Here is a 15,347-nt window from a genome sequence, read left to right on the forward strand (position 1 = left end):
TATGTCTATGCTGAGAAAATTGCTATTATATGCTGAAATACATGTATAATCAACCATTTTGCATGATTGTTCCATCTATAGTACAAGGTTACTGTACAACAAACCAAGTATTCCTTTTTTTCAGTCATTTACATGTACTGCATTTAGCATGCCTCACTCATCTCGAAATAATATATAAGATGTACGGAATATTCATGTGAAAGCAACCAAATCGTAGCTGAGAGGGACAATAGAAAGGGGGAGGAGCGGTGTTGGCCTTGTTGGCTGTTGGGTAGAGACCAGAGAGTCAGAAACCGAAGAAACAAGGAAGGCAGCTGTGCTGTGCTGGTTGTGCCGAGAGGTGCGTCCGTGCAGGCAGGCAGGCAGGCAGGCAGGCAGCCTAGTTGCTTGGCATCCACACCACACCCACACCACAGCAAAGCCAAGAACCAACTCATCGGGCGCGGAGACCACAGCGGGGGCAAAAGCGAGGAACAGGGTGGGAGCGGGCGGGCGGGCGGGCGGGACTGGGAGGGAGAGGAGAAATCATGGAGCCGATTTGCTGTGGAGATTCGGGCGCGTGATCCGGTCGGATCTTGCTTTCCCGGGGGGCGATCGAGGCCACGCCGCTGCCTGCTCTGCTGGTGCGTGGGCGCGTGTGACGTGCCGTGCCATGGCTGTGCCGCTCGCCTATATCCCCCGCCTCCCTCTCCCCGCCGCCTGCCGCCGCATTCAGTAAAGCAACCTACCCTTCTTTCTACCGCTACCCCGCCGCGGCCACGAGGAGGAAGGCGACGACGCCTCTTCCCGGCCTGCCTGTGCGCGCTGTTCAGGAGCCGAGGGACGCTGCGGCGTGCGCGCGCGCTGGTCGTTCTGGTCGTCGTCCGTCCGCCTGTTCCCGTCCGTCCCACGCCGCCATGACGGTGGTGGATGCCGAGTCGCGGTTCCATGTCCTCGCGGTGGACGACAGCATCGTCGACAGGAAGCTCATCGAGATGCTCCTCAAGAACTCGTCCTACCAAGGTGAGCCCCCGCCGCGGCGACACCTGGCCGCCCCTCGGCCTCAACAGGACATGGACAGTGTGTGTCCGTCCTGCTGTCCGTGTTTCTTGGAAGAGTTGAGTTTTTTTTCCTCTTCTTTCTTGCGGCGAAATTCCCTCTCATCTCATCATCGGTTTCCAATCGTGTCCTTGTTCTTCAGTGACCACGGTGGATTCCGGGAGCAAGGCGCTGGAGCTGCTGGGGCTGAGGGACAACGGGGCGGAGGACGCGTCGTCGCCGTCTTCCTCCTCCCCTGACCACCAGGTAAGGGAAAATCCCTCGCCTCCTGCCTCCTGCTCGGATTGGCACCCACCCTGTTCGACCCTGTTCTGTTCTGTTCTGGCCTGTAACCTCACCAACCTCTGTTCTTGTTCTTGCTGCAGGAGATCGACGTGAATCTCATCATCACTGACTACTGCATGCCAGGCATGACAGGATACGATCTGCTCAAGAGGGTGAAGGTGAGGGGCCTTAAATTAAATTCCTTCACCCTGTTTGGGCTCTCAATCCCATTAATAATCCTGGTCCACGGACCACCGCGGAGTAAAAACCTCATCTCATCTTCGCTTGCCAATTCTGGGATGCAGGGGTCCTCCTCGCTCAAGGACATTCCTGTGGTGATCATGTCTTCTGAGAATGTGCCTGCCCGGATCAGCAGGTGAGCTCCAGCCGCATTCAATTTAAACCTTATCTCATCATGTTCTTATTTACTGTAGTACGAGCAGCATTTATCGAGTTGGTCCACTAGTACACACACTAGGCAGGAGCAGGAGAATTTAACTAGGGCACAGCTGAGATTGATCTTCTAGTTCATGCGTAGAACAGCCAGTGTGTGGCTGGTGTGCATGCCGATGTACCAGATGAAAATGATTGGAGCTTTGCTGTTTTTTGGCTGCCTGCTTCTTCTGAACTGAAGTGATTAAGATCTGTAGGTAGTAGTACATGGTACAGATCATGGTGAAAGGGTTGGGGGGTTGTCTAGGGAGCAGAAGGAATAAAATGCCATCATGCTAGATTACCAGTTTTGCATGACAGGATTCAGAATGGATTGAGTGAATGTGTGAGTGATTATTTAATTTCTTCTTCTTTTGACAAAAGGCGCCTAGGGATTATTTAGTTTACTAGTGTTTGCACAAAAAAGGCTTCTCCAGGCGTTGGGATCGATTTCTTAATTTGATTGGAGCACTGAAAGATTTGCAACTTTTGGCTCTGAAAATTTGTGCCTTGTAGTAGGAGTATTAGTTAAAGCCTGTCTAGTTAGTAGGTCTAAAGCTTGCAAATAAATAAAACATCCCTGCAAAACTCTGCTTTTCCATCTTGCTAATACAGCTCATCTCTTTCCTTTGCCCTCCTCTGCGGCTCTGCCTCATACTAGACCTTCACTTTTGCCAAATAGAAAATCAACAATATTGCAGTTACTACTGTCTATTACGCTTATACAAAAAAAAATCAGTTCTTGCAAGGGTCCAATTAGATTCAATTTAAACAAAGCCGGCAGCGACCAAACGTCCAAGATTTGATCTTTTTCAGATAAGAACAAAAGAGGAGCATAGTAGCGTGATTTGACGGGACAGGGAAGAGAAAAAGGCCCGGAATTCCCCAGAACAGCACCCTTGACGTTGCCGTGTAACGGAACGGAGAGGCTTTCAGGGTGTGGACTGTGGTGGTGGTGGGGCAATTGAATGCGCCGCGCTGCGTTTTCATGCATAGATCGCCATATCTCGGTGACAGCGACGTAAAGCATAGGAAAGGTTCCTCTCAGTGCCTTGCTGTGCTGTGGTGGTGGGCCAAGATCTCGCGAAATCTTTCGGACACAAACCCACACCAAATGGTTGGATTTGTTGCAAATTGAAAAAAGGTTATTTGTATCTTTGGGTTATGCCAAAAACATTTTCGCTTCGAGTTCTCGTATTCTTTTTGTACTAGAAAAAAACGTATTCCTGTGGTCAAGATTTCTAATAGTGGGATGGGGCTGTGCTGAGTCAAAAAGAGCGCTGAAAAATTCGAAAGACCGGATCTTTTCTTTTCCCTGTGGGAGCAAAGATATCTGACAAGTCTGGCCTGGAGTGATGTGATCACTCGTCTCGTCTCTCTCAGAAACCAAAGGGGGAAAGAAGAGGATTCGATTCTTCTCTAGGGCCCTTTGCTTCCTTCCTTGTTCGTTCCAAGCAATCTGCAGCTTCCATCCCATTTCCAGCTAACGATTGCAAGGTTTTTCAGGTGCTTGGAAGATGGCGCAGAGGAGTTTTTCCTGAAGCCCGTGAAGCTCGCTGACATGAAGAAGCTCAAGTCACACCTGCTGAAACGGAAGCAGCCCAAGAAGCCTCAGGTACAGGCGGTGGAGCCTGAGCAGCAGCTGGACCAGCACCCGGCTGTGCAAACGGCGCACGAGCCGGAGGAAACCGCGGCGGAGCCGGTGTCGGCCGCATCCAACGGAACCGCCGTTGGCGACTGCAACGGCGGCAACAAGAGGAAGGCGGCTGCCATGGAGCAGCAGCAGGAGGAGGGGCGGCTGACCCTGACGGCGGCAGCGGCAGCGGTGGCGCCGGAGAGCACCAAGCCGAGGCTGTCCACGAGCAGCCTGGCCGTGGAGACCTGATCGGAACTCCGGAAGGCAACCGGATCACATACTACTACGTACATTAATCTAGCAGGGCATGCAGTCGACTCGAGAGGCAAGGCAAGCAAGTGAGCAACCCAGCCCGCCGCCAACAAAAGAACTCGTCCTCCTTTCTTTCACTGGTTCTTTTGGTTCTGGGAGGGGTGGATCATCATTAGCTCCTGGGGATGGAGTGGGGTTTAGCTCTAAGTGAAAAACAATTACATAGCGACTGCTGCTTCGGGCTGCAAATTTTGTTGTGTGCTCATGGACATGGACACCCTTGTGTTGTTCATTAGGAAGGGGGAAAAAGGAAGCTGTAGATAAAAAGGCAGGAGGCGCCTTGGATGCTCTTGTTGTTTAGGCTAATTTTTAATTTCACCCGGCTTATTAATCATGGTACTGACTTGCTGCCTAAAAACCTGTGATGGTTGATGCGTGCGTTGATGGATGGATGTATCAATCGGTTGCTGATGTTGTTTTCGCTCGGTCCTTCTTCTTCTTTCTTCCAATATGTATACTGAATATTCAGATAAAACATGCTGTAATCTGAACATTCATATCGTTCTTTGGCCGTAGCAGATGAGCTTTTCTTTCCCGTGTCAGCGTGCCTGACGAACTTTTCTTTCCCCTGTCGGCCTGCCTGACGATGGAGGCAAAAATTCTACAGCATGGAACAACGTTTTCAGTGGTCCTCCACGCCGATCTGATGTCGGTCCCCTCGAAACAACGTTTCAGGTGGTCTCCATTCAGACGCGACCGACCCTTTTCTTTTTTACATGAGAAATGAAAAATCACCTAGACTCTGTAACAGTAAGAAACTGCTAGACTGATTTACAGATGAAGAAGATGATAAAAAAAATATAAGGAGAGAATACTCTAAGAAACATATACAAGTAGTACAGTTTAATGGAAAACACTGTTTCGTACGTGTGCCATACTGGCATGACGCTAGGGTAGCACTGGCACGGCAATATTTTAGGCGACGGTGACGGTGGTGGCGGCATCGAAGCAACTAGTGGTGGTTGGGCGGGAGGAGGGGCAGGATCCGGCAGGATCACCGCGGATCCAATAAGCTAGCAATATCCGGAGATCTCTCTGCGATCACACACGCCTCAGTCACCCAGCGGCACCGGCTGCGAATTTTAATTTTTTTTGGGATAGAAAAAAAAAAACAAGGAGAAGGTCGTCTCGTCTCGTCTCCGAGTTGAACTGGAGCCGCCTTGGCTCTCTGCTCATGCACGCACGGCCAGTATGCATGCGTTGCATCTGGGCATGTGTGGCAAGTTGGTGGCCATGTGGGGGTGGTCCGCTCCCTGTCCTCTGGTCTCCTCGTCCTCCTCCTCCTCCCCTCGGTCGCTTTGCTTGCTTGCTTGTCATGACAGTCTTGCTGCCGGCGGATCGGAGTGGACTGGAGGTGGAGGAGGATGCTATTGCTATTGCATGGCCGGGCCGGGAGGCAGGCAACTGCTTCCAAGATTTGGCGTACCACGCTTGTCGTTTCGGCCTTTTTCTGCTCCGTCTTTTCGGCTGGGGTGGGGGGACACAGCTGCCACCACCGGACAATGGGATTTTACCCTTTTTTTTTTCACAATCAAAGAAAGCACCGGACACGCAGATGTTTAAATGTGTACAAGCGTCGTCTACGAATGATTCGGCTGCTAAATCTTGAGGTTACTGAAGTACGGAATACAGCACATGGCCCCCGTAGGCTCTTACGAGAAGCAAAAGGCACGTTAATAATGAGACATGCAAGGAGCAAGGTGACAAACTTCGGTTATGAATCCCTAAAACGAGTAGAGTACGGGGTCTGTTTGCTTCCTCCTATTAAATTTTAGCTACTGACTAAAAAGGAGCTAAAATAGTTTAGTGCACTAGTCACCTAAGAGTTAGTTGACTAAAATTTAGCAAGGGAAACATACAGGTCCTAATTGTAACCATCAAAGTTGTTGCTTAGTTTTACCCCCTCCGTTTTTTTGTTACGCCCTTTGATTAATATTTTTCCTTTTTGCTCAATATCGTAATGTTTAGGATCTCTTAACAAACATAGTGATTTTTTTTTTCACACCGATGAGTGTTACTCCCTCCATTCAAATTATAAGATATTTTGTTTTTTTTTTCTAGATACAATAATTTTTGTATGCACTTAGATATACACGATGTGTAAATATATTGAAAAAACATTTTTTGTATTTAAAAACTCAAAACACCTTATAATTTGATGAATGAGTAATATAATACATATATTTCAGGCCGGTTTTGGCTTAAGTCACAAGTGCCAAAAACAAAATTAACATGCTGTCCCACCTGTCATATGTACCCCCTGAGGTCTGTAGCTCGCTTGATGTTGATGGTCCATGTCCATCCACTGAGCCCCGGGCCTCAAGCGGGAACTTGTGCCACAGTTACGGAAGGCCCAGCAAGGCCTGCCTGACTTACGGCAATATGATGTGACAGAAAGGTCCTCCTCTCGTCCTACCGGACCTATTGGAAACCAGGCCTCAACTGATCCAGCCCAAGCCAGCAAATCCTCCCCCAGGCAAGCGGCCCGGCCCATGTCTAGTGCAGGCCCATCTGCGCCCGAGCACATGTGGCGTCCTGGACTCTCCGTCTCTCCCGATGCGACAACAGATTGGGAGGAGAGTCACAGTCAGTCACTTTGCGGTTGCTCCGACGACCGCCCTGTTCCACTTTAATCCCAATCCAAGTGTCCAACTTCTCCACTCCGCTCCGCAACCCAATTCCGCCGGTGAGGATTCACTACACTACACTACACTACACCCAGTTCGTTCCTCGATCGCGGAATCCCCTACCTACTTGCTGCTGATCCGCTGTCTTCCGTTGCTCCGGTAAGAACCCTCGCGCGTCGCTCGGACTAGAAGCCCTGCTCTGCTATGCTCTGTCAGTCGTCGCTCGCTCGTCGGGATCACTAATTATTCCGTCCAATTATCCTCCAACCCATTGCTTTCATGTTCTGGGCATAGTTTATTTATTCAGTTTCCAGTCACAATCACAACCACCACAAGAGTTCGTCTGTTCGTGCGATGCCATAGCGAATAATAATAATAATAATATCTAATCATCATCATTTTGCTTGTTTTTATGTAGTTTATATTATATAAGCGAGTCTCGTCTTTTTCTAGGGAAAACAAATAATGCGATTGCGAAATCTTGCGTGACCAAGCATACACTCATCATCGTGGCACCATTTAGTAATCCCACTTCGAGTAAATCCGAACCCCACTCCACCGGCAGCGGACCGTCGATCGATCGCTTCCTGCCTTGCAGGCGCCGGCTGCAGCTTGCAGGTACGACACGGATCCCATCTCGCACCGCATAGAATGCGATCGCTTGCCTCGTAATGTCTTTGTCGGGGTCTAAGGATGGATCTCGGTTCGGTTCTTCGGACCATCCTCTTGCCACGATCTGGGAAGGAACCGAAGTTTTGAGGTTAGGTTTCCATTTCCTCCTAGTCGTAGGTCACGGCTATGGTGGCCGTTCCATCTCGGGGAGGGCTGCGGCCGCAGGGGGACGGCTGCTGTGGACTGCGGAGCGCTTCGTTTAGTGGGGAGTGGGTTGCGTGGAAGCCATTGACGGGTGCTCGGAGCAGCGAAGTGGAAACGAGGTTGGGATGAGCGACGTTCTGGACTCCAGATGAGCTTACTTCCTAGCTGCAGATGCAGATGCAGCCATACAGAGTGAGTAAGCGTGCTCCACAGGGAATTAGTATTAGAGAAAATGACATTTTACAGACCATCCTGAAGTGTATTTCCTTCGGCCAGTTGTTAGCGCTGCGGCAGCAGCTGTGGGATTTATAATAGCACCACTGTAGTTTGTTCAGACTTCAGAGCTCCAGCATAGTGGCACGAAATCCTAAAATCAATTATCCAGTTTGCATACTCCAAGTCATGCTACATACAGTTCGTCTGTTCTGATGAGATGGCAATTCCACGTTTTTTTTCCAGGACATGTGTCTTGTACAGCTGGTTTGAGGAAAGAGGTGCTCCTGTTTGCCCATAATGGCTTTAGCTTATGCTAGTGCCATGTTTCCTCCTTCGAGCTCTTCACATAAAACTTGGGAGGACCCGTCATTCTTCAAGTGGAGAAAGCGTGAGGCGCATGTGCCATTGCGCTCACAGGACACGCTGGAAGGTAAGGTCTAATGCACTCTCCCAATAGCCAATTTTGTCTTTCCTGTATCCAAATTGTTTGATTGGTTTGTTTTCTTTTCTTTCCTATATCCATAGGAGCCCTGAAGTATTGGCATGAACGGAGGAATGTGAACTACCTCAATTCTGACACTGCTGTCTGGAACGATGATGCGGTTCGCGGTGCTCTGGAAAGTGCTGTTTTTTGGTCCAAGGGCTTACCATACGCCAAATCTCTAAGTGGATACTGGAAATTCCTTCTGTCTCCTTCGGTGGAAAGTGTTCCAGAGAGATTCTATGATACTCATTTTGATGATTCAAATTGGGCGGCTTTGCCAGGCACGGTGCTACAACTTCCTTCTGCCTTTTCAACATGCTTTTTAGCTGAGAAGGTGCTTGTTGTTTAGCATGTTCTCTTGCACATCATTTGAAAATTATTCTCAAGTGAGTCCTACTTGCTTGCAGTTCCCTCAAATTGGCAAATGCATGGGTTTGACCGTCCAATCTACACAAATATGACTTATCCTTTCCCATTGAACCCACCATTTGTGCCGGCTGATAATCCCACGGGTTGTTACAGGACAGTTTTTCACATCCCAAAAGAGTGGAAAGGTATGCTATTTACATAATATTTTGCAATCTTTCTTTTCTGTACAGCAATCATGGTATGTTGGTGCTAATTGCCACCCAATTCTGTTCTTTGTTCTTAATCCTTCTATTCCTCCTTTCTTTTCTCTCTCCCTCCCTCCTGCGATGATGATTTGGATGACGTTGTCATTATATCGAATATTTGTCTTGTTCGAGAAGATATGTGGTTCATGAACTTGAAAAGGAATCGCTGACAGTAGCAGACCTGTTCTGAAGTTCTGCATTGGTTTCACAATGTTTGTGCGATTCTTGACAAGTTTGGGCGAGGCATGATTATTGCATAGCTGGCTATCTCCTTGGACAAACTGCTCTGTGCTGGTTACATATACATGTTTTTATTTATTTTCTTTTCCCCTTTTGCTATGTTATTCCTTTAATGTCTCCTGGGATGCGTCTTATGACATTTTCTGAACTTCTTACATTCTTTGACATGGATAACAACTTTGTCTCTGACATTTAAATGGATGTAGCTCTTACTGTTGTCCCTGACATTCCCTGTTATCCATTTTGCACAATTTTGTGCTGATTATGATTTCTGATAGGTCGGAGGATCTTGCTGCACTTTGAAGCTGTTGATTCTGCATTTTTTGCTTGGGTAAATGGAGTACCAATTGGGTATAGGTATGAAAAACCGCAAAATGCTTTGACTTTCTTTCGTTGCACTCTATTTTAATCTGCAATTTACAGTACAAATAACTTATCAAGTTAACAATGTTGATGGCAAAATAATCCCCCGTCCACCTATTTACTGCCAATGGATGCTGTGAAGCCTGTCATTGTTATCACTGTTTCGGTATCTGACTCATAATTTTTCTGTACTACCCTTAAAAGGTTTCTGTATATAAGAAAGTGGAATATACGATTATCTGCAACCACGAATTGTCTGTTGTGTGGTATCCAAAAAGTTTATACGTATAGATCTTTTCAGCATTTTAGTTTCCATTTAACATCTTTCACTTTCTATTTGAAAAAAGCGAAGGTTCTTCCCAGTTCCCAACCTTATAAACATGTTTTCCTGCTGTGAATTGTTTTTTCAAATGCTTAGATTTATAAAATTCTGTTTTCTATATAAACAAAGCTTTAAAAAAATTGCACCTGGAAACATGATAGCTTAAACATTTTGGTTGTGATTTAGGAGTGTTGGGCTGCTGGCTACCTGCTGTTTGTATTTTTTATTCATTTTCGGACACTTTTGAGACAAGAAAATTCTTGAGGATTTTTAATTATACATAAAGTTTTATTATAGTGCTCTATCTGGTTTGACCTATTTTATTTAGTAATTATAGATTTGTAATGAATTGTTTGTTTGATTGAGCGTTGCTTGATGTACCATTGTACCAATGCAGCCAGGACAGCAGGCTTCCTGCTGAGTTTGAAGTTACCGATTGCTGCCATCCTTGTGATTCGGACAAGGAAAATGTTCTTGCTGTTCAAGTTATGAGGTGGAGTGATGGTTCTTATCTTGAAGATCAGGATCACTGGAGGCTGTCTGGTATTCACAGGGATGTGCTCCTACTATCAAAGCCACAGGTTACTCCTTGTTTCTTACATGGCACTTAATGAATTTCTAGCTATTATTTTGCATCTTCTAAAAACTGGGGATCTTTAAGGTTCATATTTGCTTTTAATATGACCTCATTTAAACTTGAATTAGGTGCCTGATGTCATGAGTTTGTCAAGATATGGCATAATAACTAGGCAGAATTGAATCATGAGCTGCATTGTTTTATTTAAAAGGGGGATGTACTAACTTGTTGAGATTATACACTGCATTACATTTTTATTTGTTTTCTCCATTCCTTTTCTTAAAGAAATTATTCTGGTGTCTCCAAAATTCTTGCGTTATGAAGTGCTCAAATGTTCTTTGCAGATTTTTATCACAGATTACTTCTTCAAAGCAACCTTGGATGATAATTTCAGTTTAGCTGATATTGAGGTAACTCTAGTCCCAATCTTGGCAGGGTTATCCGGTTTTGCGAATTGGTTAGTGCCTTAGTGGAGATGATTTTATTCATGACACACATGTTCCGGGAAAAACTAATGAAGATGATTGAAGACTATTTCTTACCTTTCTTCCTTCTTTCTTTTGGGTAGGAATGTTAATATAACCTTCAAAGTTCAAACATTTTTTACAGTAATAACTGATATCTGTTACTCAGAACCACATGATTAATCAATTAACCAACCACCAAAGGACTTGTAGATACATTTAGAATCTTATGCTGTTATCGCAACAGATAATCATTATGTGCTTATCCAGCTTTCGTGCTTGCTTCGATTGCTATAGCTTTTTATGCCCCATCTTTTCAACACCAAACAACAGGCAACACATTTTCTAGGGGAACTCATTTGCCATTTCCTGTTTTTTTCCCTCATATGGCAAAATATAGGTATTGTAATTGCTGATTTTGCACAAGTCAAGGAATTATTTAATCTGATATTGCTATGTAATTTAGTTCACTTCTAATGTTATTTAGTATGTCAGGTCGACGTGGAGATTGACTCACACAAGAAAGACCGGGAGCATGTCCCAACTTTGTCTATTGAAGCAACACTCTTTGATAACTCTGGACTATCTATCAGTATAGATGCTGGTCTTTCATATGCTAATGCAGTCAATTTGAAACCGAAGCCAAACCCAACTGGAAGCCCTTGTCGTGGTTTTCATGGTTATGTTCTTGGTGGAAAAATAGAAAATCCAAAACTTTGGTCTAGTGAGCATGTAAGAGATATAATAACCCCAGGGTACTGTTACAGTTCAACTGTATAAAAGCTATGTCTTTAACTATTCTTCCTCTTGTAACAGCCCAACTTATACACTCTTGTTGTTCTCCTTAAAGATGCCAATGGGAAGCTTATTGATTGTGAGTCATGCCAAGTGGGCATTCGTAATGTGGTCCTGGCACACAAGCAAATGCTTGTCAATGGATGTCCTGTTGTACTAAGAGGTGTCAACAGACATGAGCACCATCCACGCCTTGGAAAGACAAATTTAGAAGCATGCATGATTGAGGTCGATATCTTCCTCTCATATTGGAGAACATTTTAAGTTTTAACATATCATCTCTTTGGTTTGATTTAATCATCTGCCCAGGTTCAGATTCTTACAATCTATCTATTTGTGACAGGATGTGATTTTGATGAAGCAAAACAATATCAATGCTGTTAGAAATAGCCATTACCCACAGCACCCGAGGTGGTATGAGTTATGTGACATCTTTGGTCTTTATGTCATAGATGAAGCCAACATTGAGACACATGGTTTTGATGATTCTAGCACTTTCAAGCATCCTACACTAGAACCTATCTGGGCAAATGCAATGCTTGATCGTGTTGTTAGCATGGTGGAGAGAGATAAGAATCATGCATGCATTATTGTTTGGTCCCTAGGAAATGAATCTTCATATGGACCTAATCATGTTTCCATGTCTGGTAAAACATTCTTACCTGTCAGTTTATTTTTTCTGTATCTTATCTAATGGTAACATTCATCTAGGGTGGATTCGTGGAAGGGATCCAACAAGACTCCTTCATTATGAGGGAGGTGGTTCCAGAACATCATCCACAGATATTGTGTGCCCCATGTATATGCGTGTCTGGGATATTGTTAAGATAGCAAAAGATCCATCTGAAACAAGGCCTCTAATTCTTTGCGAGTATGCTAATCATGACCTCACATATTAATAACTTGATTCCCTTTGTCTGTATTCATATGATTTTGATTAAAATACTTTTCCTTTTGCTTTCAAGATATTCACATGCTATGGGAAACAGTAATGGGAATATTGATGCGTATTGGATGGCCATAGACAACACTTTTGGACTCCAAGGAGGTTTTATATGGGACTGGGTTGATGAGGTATCACCTATTTACTTTCATCCACTCTTGACATTTGTGTGATTCTAGTTTCTATAAGCCTCTAGGACTTTCTTATGTGTCTCACTGGTTGGGTTAAGTTATGATTTATGACCTGCTTCTTTGATGAGTGGATAGAGTAGAAAAGGATTATAACAAGCTGACTTCTTTAACTTTCATCATTGCCTAAAAATCTTGTCAAGCTAATCTAGTACATTGCTACAGCCTACAAGTGAAATGCTGTAAAATGTATCATTGACGAATTTTGTTTATTTTCTTACACCATCGTTTGTTTCTGACCACTATCCTTTTCCTTTTTTTTTTTTGTTTCAGGGTTTACTGAAGGAGGACTCAGATGGATCTAAATTTTGGGCATATGGTGGTGACTTTGGAGATACTCCAAATGACTCCAATTTTTGCCTCAATGGCATTGTGTGGCCTGATCGGACGATTCACCCAGCTGTTCATGGTAACCGGAAATACTAGGGAAAAATGTTTGTCTTATGTATCAATTTGTTAAACTAATATCTTTTTCTCCAAAGTCATTGTATGCCAAACTTGGCTGACCAAATTGATTCTGGTTGCAGAAGTTAAATACCTTCACCAGCCTATCAAAATATCATCAGCAGAAAACATGCTTAAGGTAACCTCTAGTTGATGTTTGTTAGTCATCATGTTATTTTCTTATGTGCTTTGTGCCTCTAATAGTTCCGTTATTATCACACAGATTGAAAATGGACACTTTTTTGAGACAACAGAATCTTTGGACTTCAGTTGGGTTCTTCATGGAGATGGTTGCATCTTGGGCTCTGGTCCTTTGAATGTTCCAACTTTGGCACCGCAAACTAGTCATCTCATCAACATGGAATTATCACCATGGTTTGCCCTTTGGAGTGCTTGTGCAGCAAAAGAAGTATTTTTGTCTGTAAATGTGAAACAGAGGCATGAAACACGATGGGCTAAAGCCGGTCATCTCTTGGCTTCAGCACAACTGTGTTTGCCTCAGAAAAATGTCTTTGTCCCCAACGTATGTTTTCTCAGCCTGATCTTGTTTACTACTTTACTCCTGTTTCATCCTCATTGTCTTACAGCTTAATACTCAAAGTTTGACCAACATTATAGAAAAAATTAGAATGATTTATGACATCAAATAGATATTACTGTGAAAATATAACTAATGAAGAACCTAATGATACTTAGTATCATAAATGTTATTATGTTATCATATAAATTTGGTCAAAGTTGAGATGCTTTGACTCTTCAAGATTCTTGGAATGACTTATAATTTGAGATGGATGGAGTACTATTTTGCTCCTGTTTCGTCTTCATTCTCACACAGGCTAGTACTATTTTACTCTGGTTTCTTCCTCAATGTCTTACAGCTTAGTATAATCTTCAGGTGATAGCATTCTCCAGCAGCCCTTTGGTCTGTGAACGCATTGGTGATAGTGTAACCATCTGCAAGAATAATGCATGGAAAATTAAAGTAAACAGTCAATTGGGAACAATCGACAGCTGGAAGGTATGTAGAATGTTCATGGGGAGCTGAAACATGCTGTCCATACATGCCAAAAAGTAGTAAATAGGCAAGTGTAAATCAAGTGGACTAATAAAGCTAATGATGCTATTGCGAACAACAGGTCAACGACGTTGAGCTTATGAGCAAGGGGATACTCCCATGCTTTTGGCGCGCACCAACTGACAACGACAAAGGAGGTTTCTTCACCAAGCCATACGCTTCGCGATGGAGAGAAGCCTTCCTCGACAACGTCTCGTTCCACAGCAGTCAGTTCTCTATCAAGGAATCGCCGGACAACACCGTGGAGTTCTCCACCGTCTACTACGGCGTTCCCGGGCACTTGCCGAAGCCTGACGACGAAGCCTCCGAGTCCATTCTCTTCCGGGTGAAGATGGTCTGCCGGATCCACGAGTCAGGCGACGTGGTTCTCGACTACGAGGTGAACCCCAAGGCCGACCTCCCTCCCCTTCCCCGGGTAGGCGTCGTGTTCAGCGCCGAGAGGTCCCTGAGCCACGTCACTTGGTACGGGCGGGGCCCCTTCGAGTGCTACCCGGACCGCAAGGCGGCGGCGCACGTCGGCGTGTACGAGAGCAGCGTGGAGGAGCTGCACGTGCCGTACATTGCCCCCGTGGAGTGCGGCGGGCGGGCGGACGTCAGGTGGGTGGCGCTCCGCGACGGCGGCGGGCTCGGCCTGTACGCGTCGGCGCACGGCGGCTCCCCGCCGATGCAGGTGAGCGCCAGCTACTACGGCGCCGCGGAGCTCGACAGGGCGACGCACGTCCACAGGCTGGTGAAGGGGGACGACATCGAGGTGGGATTGGGAAGCCATGTGTTTTCTTTTTTGAGTGGTCGGGTCGGGGAGTGATGGCTCGGCTCGTGCTCGTGTTTGTTTTGCAGGTGCATCTTGACCACAGGCACATGGGGCTGGGCGGCGACGACAGCTGGTCGCCGTGCGTGCACGAGCAGTACCTGCTGCCGCCGACGCGGTACGCCTTCTCCCTGCGGCTCTGCCCCCTGCTGCCGACGTCGTTGTGCCATGACATCTACAGGTCTCAGCTACCCAGCTGATGGTGCCGGAGGCCCGTGAAGAGAGAGGCAGGCCCATCGAGCCTTGCGAAACAACAATGAACCAGAGACGCATTCGATCCTGCAATGGACTGGCCAGTGAATTATTATATTATAAATAATATACAATAAATCAGAGACGCATTCGCCTGGTTCCCGTGATGTTCTAACAAATCCTGGATATGTTTTTCGGTTTCGTTACTAGTAAACGTAACTCAGCACGTCAATCAGACTCCATTGCATTTGCATAGAACTTAACACATCTTGAAATCGGATTTCGTATCATCTTTTTGAAATTGGACCCCCTACCGAATTCTATGAGTATGGGGTTATGAATCCGGATCATATATCAGATATATATGGAGAACGTGGGGCCAGGTCACATTATGGAAGTAAAAAGAGGGATATAGTTTTTTTTCTTGAATACACAAAAGGGGAAAATGGTTTCTGCGTCTTTGTATTAAGTAGGAGATATTTTTTTTACACGATGCG

The 15,347-nt window shown here is 45.5% G+C and overlaps 2 protein-coding genes across 5 annotated transcripts; both read left to right on the forward strand.

Annotated features, from left to right (window-relative positions):
- Positions 249-4,106, forward strand: LOC8077366 (two-component response regulator ORR4). The gene is made up of 5 exons (XM_002456899.2): positions 249-1,002; positions 1,181-1,284; positions 1,404-1,481; positions 1,608-1,678; positions 3,241-4,106. The coding sequence occupies exons 1-5, from the start codon at positions 897-899 to the stop codon at positions 3,617-3,619; spliced, it is 738 nt and encodes a 245-aa protein (XP_002456944.1). The 5' UTR covers positions 249-896; the 3' UTR covers positions 3,620-4,106.
- Positions 6,242-15,140, forward strand: LOC110433846 (beta-galactosidase). 4 transcript variants are annotated; one of them, XM_021456647.1, is made up of 19 exons: positions 6,249-6,468; positions 6,763-6,927; positions 7,585-7,771; positions 7,867-8,106; positions 8,233-8,379; positions 8,958-9,036; positions 9,762-9,945; positions 10,286-10,351; positions 10,901-11,137; positions 11,222-11,428; positions 11,544-11,847; positions 11,912-12,071; positions 12,166-12,274; positions 12,605-12,740; positions 12,859-12,914; positions 12,999-13,298; positions 13,671-13,793; positions 13,912-14,601; positions 14,688-15,140. In XM_021456647.1, the coding sequence occupies exons 3-19, from the start codon at positions 7,639-7,641 to the stop codon at positions 14,856-14,858; spliced, it is 3,342 nt and encodes a 1,113-aa protein (XP_021312322.1). In that variant the 5' UTR covers positions 6,249-6,468; positions 6,763-6,927; positions 7,585-7,638; the 3' UTR covers positions 14,859-15,140. The 4 variants fall into 4 exon arrangements, with proteins under 4 accessions (XP_021312323.1, XP_021312322.1, XP_021312321.1 ...); XM_021456648.1 differs by lacking the exon at positions 6,763-6,927 and having other exon boundaries at positions 6,242-6,368; XM_021456646.1 differs by lacking the exon at positions 6,763-6,927.

Source organism: Sorghum bicolor, chromosome 3 (assembly GCF_000003195.3).
Source record: "Sorghum bicolor cultivar BTx623 chromosome 3, Sorghum_bicolor_NCBIv3, whole genome shotgun sequence".
In the NCBI taxonomy this organism is placed as follows: Eukaryota; Viridiplantae; Streptophyta; class Magnoliopsida; order Poales; family Poaceae; genus Sorghum; species Sorghum bicolor.

Excerpts from the sequence above, each read along its gene's own strand:
- LOC110433846 (XM_021456648.1), top strand. The coding sequence starts at position 7,639 with ATGGCTTTAGCTTATGCTAGTGCCATGTTTCCTCCTTCGAGCTCTTCA. Across the intron at positions 8,107-8,232 it reads AAATTGGGCGGCTTTGCCAG|TTCCCTCAAATTGGCAAATG; the intron begins GCACGGTGCTAC and ends ACTTGCTTGCAG. Across the intron at positions 11,138-11,221 it reads AACTTTGGTCTAGTGAGCAT|CCCAACTTATACACTCTTGT; the intron begins GTAAGAGATATA and ends CTCTTGTAACAG.
- LOC8077366 (XM_002456899.2), top strand. The coding sequence starts at position 897 with ATGACGGTGGTGGATGCCGAGTCGCGGTTCCATGTCCTCGCGGTGGAC. Across the intron at positions 1,482-1,607 it reads ATCTGCTCAAGAGGGTGAAG|GGGTCCTCCTCGCTCAAGGA; the intron begins GTGAGGGGCCTT and ends TCTGGGATGCAG. Across the intron at positions 1,679-3,240 it reads GTGCCTGCCCGGATCAGCAG|GTGCTTGGAAGATGGCGCAG; the intron begins GTGAGCTCCAGC and ends AAGGTTTTTCAG.